Source organism: Ovis aries, chromosome 21, assembly GCF_016772045.2.
Source record: "Ovis aries strain OAR_USU_Benz2616 breed Rambouillet chromosome 21, ARS-UI_Ramb_v3.0, whole genome shotgun sequence".
NCBI classification, from domain to species: Eukaryota; Metazoa; Chordata; class Mammalia; order Artiodactyla; family Bovidae; genus Ovis; species Ovis aries.
In genome coordinates, this window is record NC_056074.1 from 12,007,842 (window position 1) to 12,030,856 (window position 23,015).

General features: G+C 39.3%; 1 protein-coding gene across 7 annotated transcripts in view; it reads right to left on the reverse strand.

Annotated features, from left to right (window-relative positions):
- ANKRD42 (ankyrin repeat domain 42) overlaps positions 1-23,015 on the reverse strand; it is a 67,770-nt gene that overhangs the window by 24,141 nt on the left and 20,614 nt on the right. For 6 of the 7 annotated variants that reach the window (XM_027960116.3, XM_027960117.3, XM_027960115.3 and 3 more), the window contains 4 exons: positions 17,847-18,047; positions 14,644-14,769; positions 8,711-8,816; positions 4,000-4,175 (listed from right to left, as the gene is read on the reverse strand). In XM_027960116.3, coding sequence (XP_027815917.1) covers positions 4,000-4,175; positions 8,711-8,816; positions 14,644-14,769; positions 17,847-18,047 — 609 coding nt within the window. The remainder of the gene's footprint in view (positions 1-3,999; positions 4,176-8,710; positions 8,817-14,643; positions 14,770-17,846; positions 18,048-23,015) is intronic. The other variant, XM_027960118.3, reaches the window with a different exon arrangement.

The window sequence follows — 23,015 nt, forward strand, 5'->3', positions numbered from 1 at the left end:
GATGCTGGATGACTGGATGACGTGACAGGAGTGTTGAGCCAGGAGCCAAACCTCAAATGGTTCCAGGGTTCTATGATGCCATGACCCTAAACCTGACTCACTAAAGAATGCTCTGAACTGAAACTCAGTTCCAAGAATTCTGAAATGACAAGAAATCCAACCAGTCCAACAAAAAGAGACTTGTTCCAGTTTCATTCATGGTCTTTCCCAAAGCATCTTTTAAAAATTTTGTGATTCACTGATATCTTCAATGATACTTCACAAATATCTCCTGCTCAAATAATTTCAGAAGACACTGAAATTCTACAAATCACCAGTTCATTTTTGGAAATTCTAGTAAGTCCTTGCTAATTCTCAGTACAATCAACAAAAAGAAATCTAAGCACAAACAAAATAAAAAATAGATAAACTGCATTTCATCAAAATGAAAAGCATGTGCACTGCAAAGGACATCATCAAGAAAAAAGACAACCCACGGAACAGGAGAAAATACCCGCAAATCATGTGTGTGACATGGGACTTAAATCTGGAAATTCTCTTCAGTTCAGTTCAGTGGCTCAGTCTTGTCCGACTCTTTGCGACCCCATAAATCGCAGCGTGCCAGGCCTCCCTGTCCATCACCAACTGCTGGAGTTCACTCAGACTCATGTCCATCGAATCAGTGATGCCATCAAGCCATCTCATCTCCTGTCGTCCCCTTTTCCTCCTGCCCCCAATCCCTCCCACCGTCAGAGTCTTTTCCAATGAGTCAACTCTTCACATGAGGTGGCCAAAGTACTGGAGTTTCAGCTTTAGCATCATTCCTTCCAATGAACACCCAGGACTGATCTACTTTAGAATGGACTGGTTGCATCTCCTTGCACTCCAAGGGACTCTCAAGAGTCTTCTCCAACACCACAGTTCAAAAGCATCAATTCATCGGTGCTCAGCTTTCTTCACAGTCCAACTCTCACATCCATACATGACCACTGGAAAACCATAGCCTTGACTAGACGGACCTTTGTTGGCAAAGTAATGTCTCTGCTTTTCAATATGCTATATAGATTGGTCGTAACTTTCCTTCCAAGGAGTAAGCGTCTTTTAATTTCATGGCTGCAGTCAGCATCTGCAGTGATTTTGGAGCCCAGAAAAATAAAGTCTGACACTGTTTCCACTGTTTCCCCATCTATTTCCCGTGGAGTGATGGGACCAGATGCCATGATCTTAGTTTTCTGAATGTTGAGCTTTAAGCCAAATTCTTCACTCTCCTCTTTCACTTTCATCAAGAGGCTTTTTAGTTCCTCTTCACTTTCTGCCATAAGGGTGGTGTCATCTGCATATCTGAGGTTATTAATATTTCTCCTGGCAATCTTGATTCCAGCCTGTGCTTTCTTCCAGTCCAGCGTTTCTCATGATGTACTCTGCATAGAAGTTAAATAAGCAGGGTGACAATATACAGCCCTGACATACTCCTTTTCCTATTTGGAACCAGTCTGTTGTTCCATGTCCAGTTCTAACTGTTGCTTCCTGAACTGCATATAGGTTTCGCAGGAGGCAGATCAGGTGGTCTGGTATTCCCATCTCTTTCAGAATTTTCCACAGTTTATTGTGATCCACACAGTCAAAGGCTTTAGCATAGTCAATAAAGCAGAAATAGATGTTTTCTGGAACTCTCTTGCTTTTTCCATGATCCAGTGGATGTTGGCAATTTGATCTCTGGTTCCTCTGCCTTTTCTAAATCCAGCTTGAACATCTGGAAGTTCATGGTTCATGTATTGCTAAAGCCTGGCTTAGAGAATTTTGAGCATTACTTTACTAGCGTGTGAGATGAGTGCAACTGTGCAGTAGTTTGAGCATTCTTTGGCATTGTCTTTCTTTGGGATTGGAATGAAAACTAACCTTTTCCAGTCCTGTGGCCACTGCTGAGTTTTCCGAATTTGCTGGCATATTGAGTGCAGCACTTTCACAGCATCATCTTTCAGGATTTGGAACAGCTCCACTGGAATTCCATCACCTCTACTAGTTTTGTTCGTAGTGATGCTTTCTAAGGCCCACTTGACTTCACATTCCAGGATGTCTGGCTCTAGGTTAGTGATCACATCATTACTCTAATCAACTATTAATATAATCAATTAGACAGACAACAAGGACTGGTAAGATGTGGAGAAACTAGAACCCTCACATATGGTTGGTGGGAATGTAAAATGGTGTGGCCACTTTGGAAAACATTTTGAAATTCTTCAAAATGCCAGACATACTTTTAGCAGCTGATGCAGCAATTCCAACTCCTAGGTGTATCCAAGGAAATGAAAATACACGTCCACACAAAAACATGCATATGAATGTTCACAGCAGGATTATTCTTAATAACCTAAATATGGAAACAACTCAAATGACCAACAACTGATAAATGGATATATAAAGTGTATTTAGCAGTAAAAAATAAATAAATAAATGTGAAGTAATAATCCACGTTATAAAGTACACGAAGCTTGAAAATGTGCTAAGTGACAGAAAAGTCACTAGTCAGAAAAGACCACAGATGGTATCATCCCACTCATATGAAATGCCCAGAACAGACAAACCTACACAGACAGAGAGTAGGTTTGCAGATGCCTAATTTGAGGGATGGTCTGGGAGTAAAGAAAAGAAGGTAGGGGTAATGGGTGTCAGGTTTCTCTTGGGGGTGATAGAAATACTACAAATTTTATTGTAATAATGGCTGCACAAATCTGAATACACTAAAATCTTAACTGTACACTTAAATAGGTAGATTAAATGGTATGTGAATTACATCTCAATAAAGCTATTTAAAATAAAGCTGTCAAGAAACTCTGAAGAGATCATTGACTCTGAGCCTTGCTGTGAGGTGATCCAGGTGGGCTGCTTGTTGGGAGCCCCTGGCATCAGCATCTTCATGCTGCATTCACCAGGAAAGAGGTTTCTACCATCCCCTGGAGAATGAGGTTCTATCTAACAGTGTTCTGGGAGTTCTCTAAAAGAAATTTCTTTTATTTAGACATGAATTAGAAACTTTTCTCAGAGAATACAGGTTTGGTACAACTAGCTCTTCCTGTCAGAATAACTGAAAATACTTCCCAGAGATCAGGAAGAAAGGAACTGGGCTTCCCTGGTGGCTCAGTGGTGAAGAAGCAGCCTATCAATGCAGGAGACACAGGTTCAATCCCTGGTCCAGGAGGACCCACATGTTGAGGGACAACTAAGCCCATGCAGCACAACTAGTGAGCCTGGGCTCTAGAGCCTGGGAGCCACAGTTACTGAACCCAGTGCTGCTACTACTGAAGCCCAAACCCTCTAGAGCCTGGGCTCCACAAGAGAAGCCACCACAATGAGAAGCCCCTGCACAGCAACTAGAGAAAAGCCCAAACAGCAACAAAGACTCGGCACAGCCAAATGAACGAAAAAATCATTATTTAAAAAAAAAAAAAAAAAAAAAGAAGAGGAAGGGAACTGACATTTACTAAGCTTCTACCATGAGCTAGGCACATCCCATTCATTAGTGCACTCTGTGACGGTGACGTTATGTTAATATTCTTATTTTCACAGATAAGGAAACCGAGGTTCAGAGTAACACAGCTAGAAAGAGGTGAAGCCCTGATGTCTGAATCCACGCCCAAGCACTGCTCACTTTACTATACCTGCCTCTGCTTTGGTTAGCCTCCACTCAAACAGATCTTTCTCATCTTTCTCCTCATTATGAAAGAGTGCCATTGAAACAGTTCTTCTCATCCACTCATATGAGCCATGGTTCTCTGACAGACACCATGATAAGTGAAATTAGGGTTATGTGGCATGAAAATATCACCTTCCTCATGGAGGGACTGAGATCACGTTCAACAACCCCTAGTACAAAAATCTGTACTACTTCTCCCCAAAATACCAAAGTATTTTACTTTGTAGATGGTAATTGTCTTTAGAATAATTTCATAAATTTGTGGTAAAAACTGGCTACAGTATTTTTTTGTAAAGGAAAAATCATGAAAGAGTTGGCACACTTACCTCTGGCATCTGTTCTATCCGACTCACTGAGACCTAAATCATCTTTGGCATCAGTGCTTCCCTCAACACCGTGTCTTATAAAAAACCTAATATCATTTTCATTAATTTCATTCTCATCATCTATATCATATTTCTGTAGTCCTTCTAATAGCTTTACTGCTGCTAAATGGGCAAACCTGTAGAAAAGAATTAGTGATTAACAGGATCCATTATCTTTTCCAAATTTAAATCACAGTTTGTACTTAATTTAAGGAATTACACTCTACATCATCTCACCAGCTCAACCCACCACTAAAGAAGCAAAATTATATCTGAAGGTCAGTGACAATGTGACACATATCCAGCTATGCAGGAAACTCAAATGGTTAGTGGAAACAAAGGACAAGCAGTCATATTAAAGGCTGATTCCACATTTGGGGGAGAGGCCAATTTATATGGCATGTGGAATCTTAGTTCCCCAACCAGGGATTGAACCCAGGCCCTCAGGAGTGAGAGTGCAGAGTCCTAACCACTGGGCTGGCTAGAGAATTCCCAGATTCCGTAATTTTTAGTGGCAAAAATCCAACTGAAAGAGGTGATCTACTATCAAAAGAACATTTGGTGTGGGCCCAGACAGAGCTGCCCAACTGAGCAGAAAGCCCAGAACCACCTTACTTGATCTACCTGTGTTCACTACCTTTTCCTGATGGCCTAATTTAGACTGTAGAATTAGTTCTGGTTCCAGTTTTAGGGAAAACTACAGCTCTAGCCCCCTTAATCTTCATCCTTCCTCAACCCTCAAACACTCAGCATGGCTTTGAAATTTAATGGAAAAATAATGACTTTTCTGTCCACATTTCCTATTTTCTTTGATCTTCTCTACACCTCTATGAAGCTAGTAATATACTCTTGGTTTTCAAGTTGTTGCTATGACTATATATAATCTGCATATTTTCCCCAAGGTTTTGCTAATTAAAATGTTTAATTGCTTTCTCTTAGGAGATGAAGAATTACTCACTAAACACAAAAACCTAAAATCCCTATTTTTTTCCCCCACACATAACCACATGCACACATATATCCTCACCTTTCACCAGGTACTGCAAATCATTAATGATACAGTAATAAACACCGGAAGTTATAAGGTTACAAAAATTCATTATATCTATTATTAGACTGTAACTTAACAGCTAGCACTTACTGAGTACTTGCTTTACAACACATTCAAGGGTACTTCTATAACACCACACTCACACTTAGCATTTTAGTAGATGAATGACAAAAAAATGTGGGCCAGACATTACAATCACTCGTGAAACTGATATAGACAAACAGATCCGTGGATAAAATATAGGGTACAGAAATAAGCCCATGTATACATGGACACCTAAGTTGGACAAAGACACAAAGGCAATTCAGGAGAAAAGACAGCTTTTTCAACAAATGGTGCTAGAACAAATAGATACCCATATGCAAAAAAAAAAAAGAACTTAGATGCATACCTCATACCATATACAAAAATTAACTCAACATGGATCACAGACATCAGTGTAAAACCTAAAACTGCACAATGTCTAAAAGAAAACAAAAGAAATTTCTGTGATTTGATGTTAAATCAAAGATTTCTTAGATATGATACCAAAAGTGTAACCCAAAAAAGAGCAAATTGATTAAAAAAAAAAATTTTTTTTATTCTTGGGACTTCCCTAGTGGTGAGTGGCTAAGACTCCACACTCCCAGTGCAGGGGCCCAGGTTCCATCCCTGGTCAGAGAACTAGATCCCACATGTTGCAACCAAGAGTCCACATGCCATAACTAAAGATTCTGCATGCCTGCAACTAAAAGATCCCATATGCTGCAACTATTTTTTTTAAAGAATCCTACAAGCTACAACAAAGGCTGAAGATCCTACAAGCCACAACTAAGACCCAGCACAGTCAAATAAATTAATAAATATTTTTAAATTATTCTTGCTCTTCATTATTAAGAGGATGATAAAACAAACCACAACTGAGAGAAAAATCTTCACAAAACAAAAATCTGAGAAAGAATTAGTATCCAGAATATAGAAAGAGCTCTTAAAACTCAACAATAAAAAAAAGCACTACCCAAGTTTTAATACTGGACAAAAGATCTGAACAGTAACTTTGCCAAAGGAAAACAAACAAATGTCAGATATGAATATGAAAAGATGCATCAAATCATTTTTCATTAGGAAAAAACACAAGCCACAATAAGATAGTAGTACACACCTACTGTAATTATAAAAATCAAAACATCTAAAAATATTAAATGCTGGCAAGACAAGGGGTAACAGAAACTCTCATCCATTGCTTGTGAAATGCAAATTGGTGTGGTCACTTTGGAAGGCACTGTGACAGTTCCTTAAAAAGATAAACACTCCCTTAGCATCTGATTTCCCTGGTGGCTCAGACAGTAAAGCATCTTGCTGACAACGCGGGAGACCTGGGTTCGATCCCTGAGTCGGGAAGATACTCTGGAGAAGGCAACGGCAACCCACTCCAGTACTCTTGCCTGGAAAATCCCATGGACGGAGGAGCCTGGTAGGCTACAGTCCATGCGGCTGCAAAGAGTCAGACACGACTGAGCGACTTCACTTTCACTTTAGCATCTGACTCAGCAGTCCTACTCCTAAGTATTATCCAAGTGAATTGAATACTTGCGTTCACACAAAAAATCTGTATGTAAATATATATAGCAGCTGTATTCATTATCACAAAAAATAGATACAAGTAAGACGTCCTTCAACAGGTTAGGGGATAATCAAACTCTGGAATACTATGGAATTCCACAGCCAATGGAATACTACACTGCAACAAGAAAGAGATGAACCACTACACATGAATGAACTTCAAAATAATTATGCTCAGTGAAAAAAGCCACCCACATAAGAGTATGAGTATATATACTGTATGTTTCCATTTATATAAAATTCTAGCAAATGCAAACTAATCACTAGTGAAAGAAAGCAAATTCATGTTTGCTTGGGGAAGCAGCAGTGGAAAGCAGTGGAAAAGAGACAGATTACAAAGGTGTACAAGATTTTGTGGGGGTGAAGGATAAGTTCACTATCTTGGTTGTGATTATGACTTCACAGGTATATACATGTATCAGAATTCATCAGTTTGTGCTATACAAATATGTGTGCTTTACTGATAAACATATTTTTAAAAATAAAGACAAAAGTTAGCCTGAGTTGATAATGATGCTGCTGCTGCTGCTAAGTTGCTTTAGTCATGTCCGATCCTATGCAACCCCATAGACGGCAGCCCACCAGGCTCCCCCATCCCTGGGATTCTCTAGGCAAGAACACTGGAGTGGGTTGCCATTTCCTTCTCCAATGTATGAAAGTGAAAAGTCAAAGTGAAGTTGCTCAGTCGTGTCTGACTCTTAGCGACCCCATGAACTGCAGCCTACCAGACTCCTCCGTCCATGGGATTTTGCAGGCAAGAGTACTGGAGTGGGGTGCCATTGCCTTCTCCAGATAATGATGCTAGTATGCAGTAAAACAAAACCACATCCCAAGGCTTCAAAAAGATCCTACAGTGACAAAAATTTTATGGAACATGGCCTCACTAACAAAAACTGCATGGCAACTTAATGAATAATTAGGCCCTTGCAAACTGTCAAGCCTCATGTGCAGCTTTAGCCCACACTCCTGTTTTAGACTCAAGTTGTTCCGAGCCACATACATTCCTCAAAGACACAAGGCGTTATCTTTCAACTCCTTCTCCTTCAAGTGTCAGCATAAATATTGCTTTCACTAAGAAAAAAATTTTCCCAGACTTCTATATAAATTCTGACACCCTGCAGTTTCCTTCGTAACTCTTACCACCATCTGTATTTACATTTTCCCCCCACAACTTTCAAACAGAAATACTCAGGCACTCTTTCTTCTATGTCTTTCACTGCACTTTATATAGGACTCCTCTGGTGGCTCAGACGGTGAAGAATTTGCCCACAATGTAGGAGACCCCGGTTTGATCCCTGGAAGATCCTGTATATAACATGTACTGATAATGTAACTATAATCAATAAAAGTCACATTTGCACATTTATCTCTCCACAAGTCCATAAGGTTGTTGAGAGCAAGGACTAAGTTTTTTCATCTTAGTAATTCTAATGCTAACCACAGCACTTGGAACACGGTTAAGCGGAATGAAAAACAATCAAATGAACAAACGAATGAACTAAGTATCCTTGAGGACCTCTGAAATGAGCTCAAAGTGAGCAATAATGGGTGTTACGTTTAATTCAAATACAAATATTAAACTGTTTCAAAATCCATGCACCTCCTTTTGATTATTCCTTTCCATTACACAGCATTTCTCAACAGGTACCAGCATTTGAGTGGGACAATTCTTCATTGTATACCACTGTTCTGAGCACTGTAGAATGTCTGGCATTCTTGGACTGACCTCATGAAACATCAGTGATGGTCTCCATCACTGTGACAACACCCCTCCACACACATTTCCAAATTCACCACCCCACAAAGAAAGGGGACGATACTATCTCCCAACTGAAAATTACTGCTTTAGAGAGAAGAGCTGATACGTTGTCAAACATCGATTTAGTGCGAAAATTATCATGCCATCAGCATTTGACTGAGTCCTATAATTTCAGAAATCTTCAGAGATAGAATTCTGAGTATAGCAGAATAAATGCACAATTTTAAAAACAAAGACAGAAGCAAAATAGATAGAGATACCTCTTAGCCACATCACTGGGTTTCTCCCTCGCTTTGTTGGTAATGTTATTGTCTGCTCCCATTTTAATCAGCCATTGCAAACACTCTATATGGCCTTGCCCAGCAGCTGTAAAAAACAAACAAAACAAAATGCACACACACACAGAAAAGTTATTGTTATCAGTGAAGAATTTCCTAAAATTTTGGACAGTACCACTACAGAATACTTTTATAAATACTAATCCCTACAATATCAACAAAAGTAGGTATGCCAGATGTTATCATCTCTATTTCACTTATTCATTCATTAGACACATATTTAATCAAATGTTTGCTCTGCTCAGCCCTTATATAGGAACTTTACATACAGATACAAAAAAGCTGACGCTCACAGAGGATATTTATTTAACATCACACAGCCAGTAAGTAATGGATTTGAAACTATAATCTATGCTTTGTGCTAACCCTTATCCAGTGCTCATCGACTATACTCACAGCTCCTGACCAATCCTGTATCAGGCCAAATGTGAGTATAATCTGTGTGAATGTGAAAGGCTGAAAAATCTTTTGTCATCTTGTATAGATAGTTTATGCCTCTCACATTCACAACTCAGAACTTACAGGCCCCTCGATGATTACCTAAACTGTTCGTCAGCTTTCCTTAAAACACATGCACTCAATATTAATTTTCACCTCCACAACTCAGCTTATATGTTTTCACACCTGGTGCCCATCACCCAATTATATGCTCATCTAACTTCTCCCCTCCTCCCCAGTCCATCTCAAGAGTCAGGGAAACTGTGGGGCGGTGGGGGGCGGCGAGTTCAATAATCTAAAAAGATTTGAGTTTAGATTCACTAAACAACAGACTGGAGGACAGGACAGAACTTAGAAAGTGGCTGGCATACAGAACTAATAAACGTCTACAGAGTTGATGAATAAATGATGAAGAAAATGAATGAAATCTCAGCTCTGCTCTTACTAGTTGTGCAACCTCAGTCAAGAAACCTGATGGCAGTGGTATAAACTGGAAATGTGGAATTAACAGATAGATTTATACTATATAAAACAAATAAATAACAAGGACCTACTGTATGGCATATCTTGTAATAATCTACAAAGGAAAAAAACCTGAAAAATATATACATATATGTAAATATAACTTAATTACTTTGTTATATATCTGAAACATTGTAAATCAACTAAACTTCAATTTTTTTAATGAACATTAAAGAAAAATCTGATCCCTCTGGACCTCAATTTCCTTGCTGTCATATTTATAAGAATAATACACTACTACTTCCTAAAACTACAATAAGGATTAAATATGATGACAGTTTTACACCTCGTTTAGTGTTTACTAACATATTACATCTATATTCCCATGACGCTTCTTCTGTAATTTAACCAGAAGAAACTTCTGTTCCTTAACATCTACTCCTGAATTCCTATTGCATGTATTTTGACAGCCAAATACTTTTTGCCACTGATTACATCCTGACTTATACAAATCTCTAGGTGTTCACTGTATCAGCAGGTAGCTCCTTAGCAATACAGTCTAAATCTCATACTATCTTCAAGGTGCAGGCATGTGGTTGGTGCTGAATACATACGTGTGTGCTCAGTTGCTCAGCTGTGTCTGACTCTTTGTGACCCTATATGGGACTCCATAAATGTTTATCTTTTATGTGAATGAATGGATGAAGATGACCACTTTGGAGAACTCTTCCTTGTTGTCTTAACTTTCCAACTGTTTTAACCCTTTAGGTCAATGATGTGTAATTCTGCATATATATTTGAATAATGTGCTGTGTGTTCATTCACTTAGTCATGTCTGACTCTTTGTGATCCCATAGACTATAGCCCACCAGGCTCCTCTGTCCATGAGATTCTCCAGGCAAGAATACTAGAGTGGGTTGCCATTTCCTTCTGCAGGGGATCTTCCCGACCCAGGGATCGAACTAGCGTCTCCAGCATCTCCTGCACTGGCAGGTGGATTCTTTTACTACGGAGGCACCTGGGAAGCCCTGCTGAATATATACATGCCTCTGTAAAATGAGTCAAAGAAGAGGAACTTTTGGTATGACTCTGATGCTTTAAAAGTCAGTCTACCTCCAATACTGGCAACGGTGAGGAAAGGACACAAAGCCAGACCCAGTGACATGGCAATGCCCCCACTACAGCACTGCAGCCAGCTTACAGAGGCCTGCAAGGCTCTCGTCCTCCCCGTCTCCGCTTGACTCATCACCAAAACTCAGTGCTGGCTCTTCAAGAGACTGGGATTTCTCTTAGCAAATCTAAAACCAGCTAACACAGAATACTGCAGGGGACTTCCCTGATGGTCCAGTGGCTAAGGCTCCACACACCCAACGCAGAGGGCCTAGGGTTCAATCCCTGATGAGAGAACCAGGTCCCACATGCTGCAACCAAGGATTTCTCATGCTATAACTAAAGATCCCACGCGTGGCAACTAAGACCTGGCACAGCCAAGAAAATAAATAAATATATATTAAAAAAAGAGAACACTATGGGATTTCCCAGACCTCAAGATGCCAATCTTTGCTACAATGCTACGGCAATGACACCCCACATAAACATTAGCAATAGAAACCGGTTTTATATATATAGGATATGATATGGAACTTTGCTCCAGGGTACCACATTTTAAAAAATACTCTATGAACATTTTGAATCTCCTCCCCATTCACAAAAGTCATGGTAAAGTGTTTTACACCTAAACATTCAGCAGAGATAGGTGGAATGAAATTCTCCAAGTCTAGGGTAGAACCTTTACTGAAGTGAGGACCTTTCTATGTGAGGAGAAACCCCTTTTCACGTTCCTCTTCCTCCTGCTCCACTGACCCTCTCTGATAAAACATGGTGCTTAAATTCTATACTTGAGACACGATATGACTTACATGAACTTTAGTGATTAAGCTAACAACAGAGCCAAGAGAAACACAATCTGCAACTGGGACTCCCAGAAGTAATGTACGAAATAAAGTCCAATTTAAACACAAGACTATATTAATAAGCCTACTTTTTACACTAAGATTTTTAAAAGAATTATATGCCATTGATTATGAAGAAACTTATGACATATCACAAATGAAACAGAATGGAAATTCACATGCAGTAGGTTAAAGATTTGGTTTTTTATCGTATAAATAAGATTGTTAAGAATAAATCCTACAGTATATATTCCCACCACTGAGCTGACAATTCTGGCAAGAATACACAGAAGAACTGTACAAAAACGATCTTCACCACTCAGATAATCACGATGGTGTGATCACTCACCTAGAGCCAGACATCCTGGAATGTGAAGTCAAGTGGGCCTTAGAAAGCATCACTACGAACAAAGCTAGTGGAGGTGATGACATCCAGTGGAGCTGTTTCAAATCCTGAAAGATGATACTGTGAAAGTGCTGCACTCAATATGCCAGCAAATTTGGAAAACTCAGCAGTGGCCACAGGACTGGAAAAGGTCAGTTTTCATTCCAATCCCAAAGAAAGGCAATGCCAAAGAATGCTCAAACTACCGCATAATTGCACTCATCTCACATGCTAGTAAAGTAATGCTCAAAATTCTCCAAGCCAGGCTTCAGCAATACGTGAACCATGAACTTCCTGATGTTCAAGCTGGTTTTAGAAAAGGAACCAGAGATCGAATTGCCAACATCCGCTGGATCATCAAAAAAGCAAGAGAGTTCCAGAAAACATCTATTTCTGCTTTATTGACTATGCTAAAGCCTTTGACTGTGTGCATCACAATAAACTGTGGAAAATTCTTCAAGAGATGGGAATACCAGATCACCTGACCTGCCTCTTGAGAAAGCTATATGCAGTTCAGGAAGCAACAGTTAGAACTGGACATGGAACAACAGACTGGTTCCAAATAGGAAAAGGAGTACATCAAGGCTGTATATTGTCACCCTGCTTATTTAACTTCTATGCAGAGTACATCATGAGAAACGCTGAGCTGGAAGAAGCACAAGCTGGAATCAAGATTGCCGGGAGAAATATCAATAACCTCAGATATGCAGATGACACCACCCTTATGGCAGAAAGTGAAGAGGAACTAAAAAGCCTCTTGATGAAAGTGAAAGAGGAGAGTGAAAAGTTGGCTTAAAGCTCAGCATTCAGAAAACGAAGATCATGTCATCTGGTCCCATCACTTCATGGGAAAATAGATGGGGAAACAGTGGAAACAGTGTCAGACTTTATTTTTTGGGGCTCCAAAATCACTGCAGATGGCAACTGCATCAATGAAATTAAAAGACGCTTACTCCTTGGAAGAAAAGTTATAACCAATCTAGATAGAATATTGAAAAGCAGAGACATTAGTTTGCCAACAAAGGTCCGTCTAGTCAAGGCTATGGTTTTTCCAGTGGTCATGTATGGGTGCAAGAGTTGGACTGTGAAGAAAGCTGAGTGCCAAAGAATTGATGCTTTTGAACTGTGGTGTTGGAGAAGACTCTTGAGAGTCCCTTGGACTTCAAGGAGATCCAACCAGTCCATTCTGAAGGAGATCAGACCTGGGCGTTCTTTGGAAGGAATGATGCTGAAGCTGAAACTCCAGTACTTTGGCCACCTCATGTGAAGAGTTGACTCACTGGAAAAGACTCTGACGCTGGGAGGGATTGGGGGCAGGAGGAAAAGGGGACGACAGAGGATGAGATGGCAGGATGGCATCACCGACTCGATGGACATGAGTTTGAGTGAACTCCAAGAGATGGTGATGGACAGGGAGGCCTGGCGTGCTGCGATTCACGGGCTCGCATAGAGTTGGACACAACTGAGTGACTGAACTGAACTGGGCTGACAATTTAACAGTCTGATTAAAAAACAAACACAAAAAGATTAAGATTCTAGAATTTCACATAGAGTGAAGGAGAACACAAAGAATGTGGCAGATATTTTGAAAATGTGTTCAAATTTAATGTTCATTCATATTTCTATGGCAGTAAAAACATTTTTGCAGGGTACAAGAAAGAAGAAAATTCTACTCAACCTTTTTAAAAATGTATTTGTTTATTTATTTATTTGGCTGCCATTAAGTCTTAGTTGCCACATATGGGATCTTAAATTGTGTCATGTAGGATCCTTTGTCATGGGGCGTGGGCTCAGTGCACTGAGGCATGTGGGATCTTAGTTCCCTAAACAGAGAGTGAGCCCACATCCCCTGAACTGCAAAGGTGGATTTTTAAACAAATGGACCACCAGAGAAGTCCCCTGCTCAATCTTTTTATCTAGAGAGATGGTTTCTGTTTCAATAAATTAATCAGTCATTTTTAGTCCAAAGAAAATGATAGTCCTCAGAAACTTCTCTGGTAGTGAATTTCACTTAACTAACATGACAGTGTCACAGAGAATTTCTTGTGAATTACCCTCAAATGTAATAGTGTGTAAATGTCTGACATAAAAGGAATTATCACACTTGAGTTGAAAATTAAGCACCCAGACTCTTGAGAGTCCCTTGGACTTCAAGGAGATCCAACCAGTCCATTCTGAAGGAGATCAGACCTGGGTGTTCTTTGGAAGGAATGATGCTGAAGCTGAAACTCCAGTACTTTGGCTACGTCATGTGAAGAGTTGACTCATTGGAAAAGACTCTGACACTGGGAGGGATTGGGGGCAGGAGGAGAAGGGGACGACAGAGGATGAGATGGCTGGATGGCATCACAGACTCAATGGATGTGAGTTTGAGTGAACTCCGGAAGTTGGTGATGGACAGGGAGGCCTGGCGTGCTGCGATTTATGGGGTCACAAAGAGTCGGACACGACTGAGCAACTGAACTGAACTGAACTGATACCATATAAGGTAGACTGATACCTCTCAGCCATATCAGGAAAAATTTTACATTTTCATGTGCTTCTAATGAATAATTATTGTAACAGGTAAGTAACTCAACAGAAATTGTGTCAAAACTGAAGCAGCAATCATAACTTACCTTTATGCATAAGAGTTGATCCATTATTATCACGTTCATTAATATTAATTACTCCATCTTCTATTAATTTCTTAAGCATTTCCAAATCACCCTTAAAGGCAGCCATATGACCTGGAAATGCTAAAGCTATAAGTAAAAAAATTTAGTATTTCAGTAAACACAGGAATTCATTCTTTTTCCCTGCCTTAATCAGTCACACATTTCAGGTTTCAATATTATGAGAATGTTATATTAGAATTAGTTCAGTTGATATAATGAAAAGTAATAAGATTATTATTAATTATGTGCCTTTCCATGCCTTGGGATATCAAAAGGACTATACTGTACCAGAACTATTCCTGTCATCTTCCCTGTTTCTCTCAGGCCACCACAAAATACAAGGAGATGGTCATTTTCAACCCTTTGCATAAAGATATACTTGGTCTTATGTTCTACATTTGCACAGACCACTCCCTTTGTTTACAAAGAAGTGATGAAAACAAAAGAAACTGGAAGCAGATAGAGTATCTATGTGTGTGCATACATCTACAGGTGTGAATGCACCTGCCCTGGTGCCTAGCACATAGCAAGTACTTAATAAAATGGTTTAAATGATAACCATTACACACACTGGACCCTTACTGAATGTCAAGCTTGGTAGTAAGCACTTATAAGGACTGCCTCATTTTGCCCTCTTAACAACCCTGCAATAGCTATTCTCAATTTTATATATGGAAAAAAAAACAACTTAGAATAGTCAAAGAGTATTTTTAAAAGCACAAAGTTGAAAATATAGTAGCTGATTACCAGTCTTACTATAAAGCTATAGTAATCAAAACTTTGTACTATTGGCAAATAAACAGAATATCAATAAGACAGAATGTACAAACAAAATATGGGTCATCCATACAATGGAATACTACTAAACAATAAAAAGTAATGAACTACTGAAATACATAATACAAATGAATCTCCAAAGAGTTCCATTAGAAAACCCAAACTAAATTTTAAAAAAATAAATAAATAAATAGAAAACCCAAACTAATCTATAGTGACAGAAAACAAATCAGTGGTTGTGTAGGCCAGGGTGAAAGAAGGGATGAGAGGGTATGAAAAAATATTTGAGGTAATGAAAGTGCTTTGCCTCTTGATTGTGATGGCGGTTTCATGATATATAGTAAAACTCAAACTGCATACTTTAAATACAGTTTATTATATATAAATCATATTTTAATAAAGTTGCTTTTAAAAAAAAGGACATCATTTGTGAAAAAATAAGTCCACACTGTGAAAGAAAATATATCAGATAAAATTAATAAAAGATAGGTATCAGAACTATATAAAAGAACTCAAGTAATTTAGAAAAGGACAAATAACAATTCTACAGGCAATTCATAGAAAAATAAACTAGAACAGCCAGTAACTTTATGAAACAATGTTCAAACTTATTAGTAATCAAAAAAATGCAAATTAAAACACAAGTTAAACCTCTTCATACCCAACTAAGTGGCAAAAATTTTTAAGTCTGACAATACTGAATATTGTTTGCCTAAATTCTCACCAAACATTGCTGATCAGAGTGTAAATTACTACAACCACTTTGATGAAGAATGCAGCATTTATACCTATTTATACTGAAGATGGGCATATTCCACCAAACAAAACCTAAAGTAGAATTTCCCAAGTGTTTACCAAGGCAGAGTCCTCAACTCTCAGTCTTCAGAGTAGACAGGCACTACACCTCAAGAAGTTTCATCCACTGGTACCAGTGTGCCACACAAGTATCATTTTCAGTATAGGCTATGTGTGAAAAAGCTAGTGAGGCACTTCTCTAAAGAATATCTTGTACATGTACACAAGAACACTTTTAAGAATATTTATCACCACATGGATTGTAACACTGAAAACTGTAAACAGTCTAAATATCAAACTGGAGAATGGAATAATAATGTTTTTATTAAATGCCATACTACACAAAAGCTTAAAAGAATAAACTAGAATACATCTATCTGTCTAATAAGCCTCAAAAAATCATAACATTTGGCAAAAAAGTCAGAGAATACATACTGTTTTATGCCATTTTTATAAAGTTTTAAAAGAAGTTTCAGGGACTTCCCTGGTGGTGAACAATCCACCTGCCAATTCCGGGGACACGGGTTCATCCCTGGTCCAGGAAGATCTCACATGCTGTGGAGCAAGCCCGTGCATCACAAGTACTGAGGCTGTGCTCTAGAGCCTCTGAACCGCAACTACTGAGACTGCATGCTGCAACTACCCAAGCCCGTGCACCTAGAGCCCAGTGCCCTGCAACAAAAGAAGCCCTTGCACTGCGGTGAAGAGTGGCCCCAGCTCGTCACAATTAGAAACAGCCTGCACATAGCAACAAAGATCCAGAACAGCCAAAAATAAATCAATCTTAAAAAAAAAATTTCAAAGACTACAATTTGTCCACTAAAACCTCCTTCCTTTCATAGCAACAAGAGTTGTAGCAGAGCTGAGGGTTCTCAGCTGGTTACTGAATTCTCCAGGCTTCCCCCACAGCTGAGTGTGGCCATGTGACTGACTAACCTCTTGCCAACAGGATGTTAAAAAAAGTGATGACTGCAAATTAGACTTTGAAAATCCTAGCTTATACTTTGTTCTCTCCCCACCTCCTGCTGGATTAGCAACACCTAGAGAGAGAGCTGGTTAGGATGACAACCGGTCTCTGATTGACTACACAGAACAAGATTCACTCTCCAACTGAAGCTATCCCATAAAAGAAAGAAACTTCTATATCATCTAAGCTGTTGAATTTTAGGATTTCTCATTAGTTACAAGAGTTTAGTTCCCTACTCTAAAAATTCACAAAATGATACTGCATATGTTTGTGAGTACATATATACTAAATATAAAACCACAGAATGGAATTATAAATCTAAAATAATGGTTGCCTCTGAGGATGGAGAAAAGGGAATGAATGGTATTGAGAAAAACAGGAAACTTCAAGTATATCTAACCTAATATATTATTCTTAAATCTAGTGGTACAAAGGATGTTCATTATGTTACATTAATCTCTACATATATCTGCTTAAAGTATTTCATACAAAAAAGAGAATCTGGATGAACTGTGTGAACAATGATATGCAACATATTTTAATATAACATTTGCCTTATAACTCCTTTCCTTTTCTCCTCTATTCTGCTTTTTAAATGCTAAAACACTTCAGATTTATTACTTACTTTCTTGATCTGTTGGATCATTTCCTTCATACTCAGCCCCCCGGATAAACTGTAAAATGTTCTGCTTGAAGAACCTCTGGGCCAGGTCCATTACATTTTCTCCATTATCATTGAAGGCTTTCAGACCTTGGGAGGCACTGCTCATTCTACTGAGTAGAAATTTAAAACAGTGAAGGTGGCCTTCCATGGCTGCTAAGTGAACTAGAGGTGAGAGGAAAAATAACAATTTAATTTTAGATTGACAATAAAATAACTTGAAAAAAGAAATAACACATTAATTCTAGTTCTCCTAGGGAAATGACTATCTTCACTCCAAATAACGGGGCTTTCCAGGTGGCAGAGTGATAAAGAATCCACCTACCACCTTCCCTGGGTTGGGAAGATCCCCCAAAGAAGGGCATGGCAACCCACTCCAGTATTCTTGCCTCAAAAATTTCATAGACAGAGGAGCCTGGTGGGCTACATACAGTCCATGGGGTTGCAAAGAGTCAGACACCTGAGCATGCACACACACACACTCTTATATAACAGAGATGTACTCTGGATGCAAGGATAACGGACCATTTTTTCAGCATACATATCCTTAGCTAGCCTCCAAGTCAGGCCACAGCAGTAGGCTAAACGGTTGAATAGTTACACTAGTTACACTAGAAAAGCTAAATGAGGGTCACCAAAGCGCAGATCTCAAAAAATTTTCATGGAAAGTGAAATCCAAATTGTGCAGCTTATATGAAAAAAAAAAACCACTCTGTATGTAATATCAGTCGTGTCCGACTCTGCGACCCCATGAACTGCAGCACACCAGGCCTCCCTGTCCATCACCAGCTCCCATAGTTTACTCAAACTCATGTCCATTTGAGTCAGTGATGCCATCCAACCATCTCATCCTCTGTCATCCCCTTCTCCCGCTACCAGGGAAGCCCTCTATGTAATATAGGTGATAGGTGAGTTATCTCAATATTTTGGGAAAAAGTCGAAGAAATAAACCAAAATAGTCATTATACAAACAGGGGTGATGTTATTTTTATCACTATGCATTTTGTCACTTTTCTATAAACAATATTTTTATTATAAACAAGAAAACTGGATGAAAACTGCAGTCTATTCTCCCCCATTCCTTCTCTTAAATTCTTGAAAACAATAGGAAAGACATTTCTTAAAGCCATAATGACAAGAAAAACAGACAAGAATACCATGAACAGACAAGAAATGCTAAGGGGGCAGGGGGTGCTTCCCTGCTGGCCCAGTGGTTAAGAACCTGCCTTGCAATGCAGGGGACACCAGTTTTGATCCCTGGTCTAGAAAGATCCCACATGCCTCCAGGCAACTAAGCCCACCCACCCTACAGCCCCTGCTCTACAACAGTAAGAAGCCCACGCACTGCAATGAAGACTCAGCGCCACGAAAATAAACTAAAACTAAATAAATTTTTTAAAATGTTTTTATGTTAGGGAATCCCTGAAAGAAAATATAATGAATTAGACTGGAGAGCCATACCCCCAAAATCTGCAAAAATTAGGAGTGGTTCTGGAGTACTACAAGCTTAGAGGCAATAATTACAAAGAACAGGAGAGGCTTTACACCTCTTGAGAAGTGACCATTGGGAACAGTCCAATTCATGTATAAATCTTGGCTCTGGACAAATAGGGCAGTGCCCAAGTGACCAGCAAAACTCAGGAGAATCCATTAAGTAACAATATCCGAAAGACACTTTGCTGGTACGTGCCACTATACAATTTCTCAGCTGAACCTCCCATTAGAAAACTCCCCCTTAAAGTTCAGATTCCTCTAACTACTTACTCACTGTATACACTGAAATGTACTATGGGAATTTCTAACTTTACAGGTCAAAAACTGAACTCCTTACCCTTTTTTACATACATACACAACTCTCCCCATCTCAGTTACTAGAAATGCTCTCCTTTCTGTGAAGGTCAGGCCAAAACCCTGAGTCCTCTGTCACTCCCCACATCTAATCAATCAGCAAATCTTATTGGCTCTATCTTTAAAAGATACACAAACCCCAATCATTTCTCACGATCTTTGCTGCCTCCACTATCTTTGCTGCCTTTACTCTGGCTAAGAAATTGTAGCCTAAATTAGGAGCATCAAGCTCCTAAATGCTCATGCCAATGAGCATCCTCATTACAATCTAGTATTATGAACATAATAGCCAAAAATGATGTTCTTAAACAGATCACCTTTATGTAAAAATCCTTCAATAGCTCCTGGTTACCTCTCAACCTCATCATCTATTACTAACCTCCTCACTTCTGTTTGAACTACAGTGACTTGGTGTTACTACTCACTGTTACACAAATACACCCAGGCATGATGCTGCCTCAAGAGTTTTACACTTGCTGAAGTTCTTCCTAAAATGTTTCTCTTCCAGGATATCAAGACCTGTTCTCTCAACTCCAAGTCTTCACTCAACTGTCAACTCTTCATGAAGGCTTCTCTCACCACCCTATTTTAACTTCATCTCCTGTAACACTCTATTTCCCTTTGCAATTTAACCTAAACACATACCTTTATTTAATATATGTTTTGTTCATTCAGTTCAGTTCAGTCACTCAGTCGTTTTTGACTCTTTGCGACCCCATGAACCACAGCATGCCAGGCCTCCCTGTCCATCACCAACTCCCAGAGTCCACCCAAACCCATGTCCATTGAGTCGGTGATACCATCCAACTATCTTATCCTTTGTCATCCCCTTCTCCTCCTGCCCCCAATCCCTCCCAGCATCAGAGTCTTTTCAAATGAGTCAGCTCTTTGCATCAAGTGGCCAAAGTACTGGAGTTTCAGCTTTAGCATCATTCCTTCCAATGAACACCCAGGGCTGATCTCCTTTAGGATGGACTGGTTGGATCTCCTTGCAGTCCAAGGGACTCTCAAGAGTCTTCTCCAACACCACAGTTCAAAAGCATCAATTCTTCGGTGCTCAGCCTTCTTCACAGTCCAACTCTCACATCCATACATGACCACTGGAAAAACCATAGCCTTGACTAGATGGACCTTTGTTGGCAAACTAATGTCTCTGCTTTTCAATATTCTATCTAGGTTGGTCATAACTTTCCTTCAAAGGAGTAAGTGTCTTTTAATTTCATGGCTGCAATCACCATCTGCAGTGATTTTGGAGCCCAGAAAAATAAAGTCTGACCCTGTTTCCACTGTTTCCCCATCTATTTCCCATGAAGTGATGGGACTGGATGCCATGATCTTCGTTTTCTGAATGTTGAACTTTAAGCCAACTTTTTCACTCTCCTCTTTCACTTTCATCAAGAGGCTTTTCAGTTCTTCACTTTCTGCCATAAAGGTGGTGTCATCTGCATATCTAAGGTTATTTTTATTTCTCCTGGCAATCTTGATTCCAGCTTGTGCTTCTTCCAGCCCAGCATTTCTCATGATGTACTCTGCATAGAAGTTAAATAAGCAGGGTGACAGCCTTGACGTACTCCTTTTCCTATTTGGAACCAGTCTGTTGTTCCATGTCCAGTTCTGACTGTTGCTTCCTGACCTGAATACAGGTTTCTCAAGAGGCAGGTCAGGTGGTCTGGTATTCTCATCTCTTTCAGAATTTTCCACAGTTTATTGTGATCCACACAGTCAAAGGCTTTGGCAAAGTCAATAAAGCAGAAATAGATGTTTTTCTGGAACTCTCTTGCTTTTTCCTTGATCCAGCGGATGTTGGCAATTTGATCTCTGGTTCCTCTGCCTTTTCTAAAACCACCTTGAACATCTGAAAGTTCACAGTTCATGTATTGCTGAAGCCTGGCTTGGAGAATTTTAAGCATCACTTTACTAGCATGTGAGATGAGTGCAATTGTACAGTAGTTTGAGTATTCTTCGGAGAAGGTAATGGCAACCCACTCCAGTACTCTTGCCTGGAAAATCCCATGGATGGAGGAGCCTGGTAGGCTGCAGTCCATGGGGTTGCTAAGAGTCGGACACGACTGAGTGACTTCACTTTCACTTTTCACTTTCATGCATTGGAGGAGGTAATGGCAACCCACTCCAGTACTCTTGCCTGGAGAATCCTAGGGATGGCAGAGCCTGGTGGGCTGCCGTCTATGGCTCGCACAGAGTCGGACACGACTGAAGCGACTTAGTTTAGCAGTTGAGCTTTCTTTGGCATTGCCTTTCTTTATTCATTTTTATTATTATTATTAGGGTCTATCTCCCTCCTTACCACCACACAAAGGCAGAGACTTTTGTCTGTTTTATTTGCAGTGATATCCCTAGCACCTAGGGACTGACACACAGATGCTTTAAAAATAAATTTTGAATTAATAATTTTTAAGAGAGAGATCTGAATATAAGCAGTATAGTCCTGAGGCCACATTCTTAACCTCTACATTATACTATTAAAAATATACTATAAATGGTTATAAAATAACTATAGATCTTTTAGAATGTATAGTTTTAAAGAAATAAAAGTTGAATGTTTTTTCAATGAGCAGACAACAATAGACAAACAAAGTGATCAGGCAAATTCAATAAAGTACTAAATAAAAACGAAACCACCCCTTACCTTGCATTACAGAAAGGTTGGTGATAGGTGGGCTGGAGATTTAAATGTAAAATGAAATAATAAAATTCCTAGAAGATAACGTAAGAGTGTCCTTGGGAATTCCCTGATGATCCAGTGGTTAGGACTCCACATTTACACTGCAGAGTCCAGATTTAATCCCTCGTCAGGGAACTAAGATACCTCAAGCCACACGGTGTGGCCAAGGGAGGGAAACTTATACACACACACATGCACACGTACACACATAAAAGAGTGTCTTCAAGACCACACAGAAGGAAAAGACTTTTTAATAAGATTCAGAAAACACTAACCATAAAGGAAGAGCTTATTAAACATTAAAATTAAAACTTCTATTCATCAAAAGATATCTTAAAAGAATGAAAAGGCAAGACATAGAAAAGATAGTTAAATGGGAAAGATAGTTGCAACACCTGTGACAAAGAGCTTGTATCTAGCATATATAAAGACCCCTACAATTCAATTAGAAAAAGGACGGACAGTTTAATTTTTAAAAAAATGCAGAAGTTTCACACTGGTATTTCACAGAAGAAAACAACTACATAGCCATTAAACATATGAAAAGATGTTCTACATCCCTAGTCATCAGGGAAAATACAAATTAAAACCACAAAGAGATA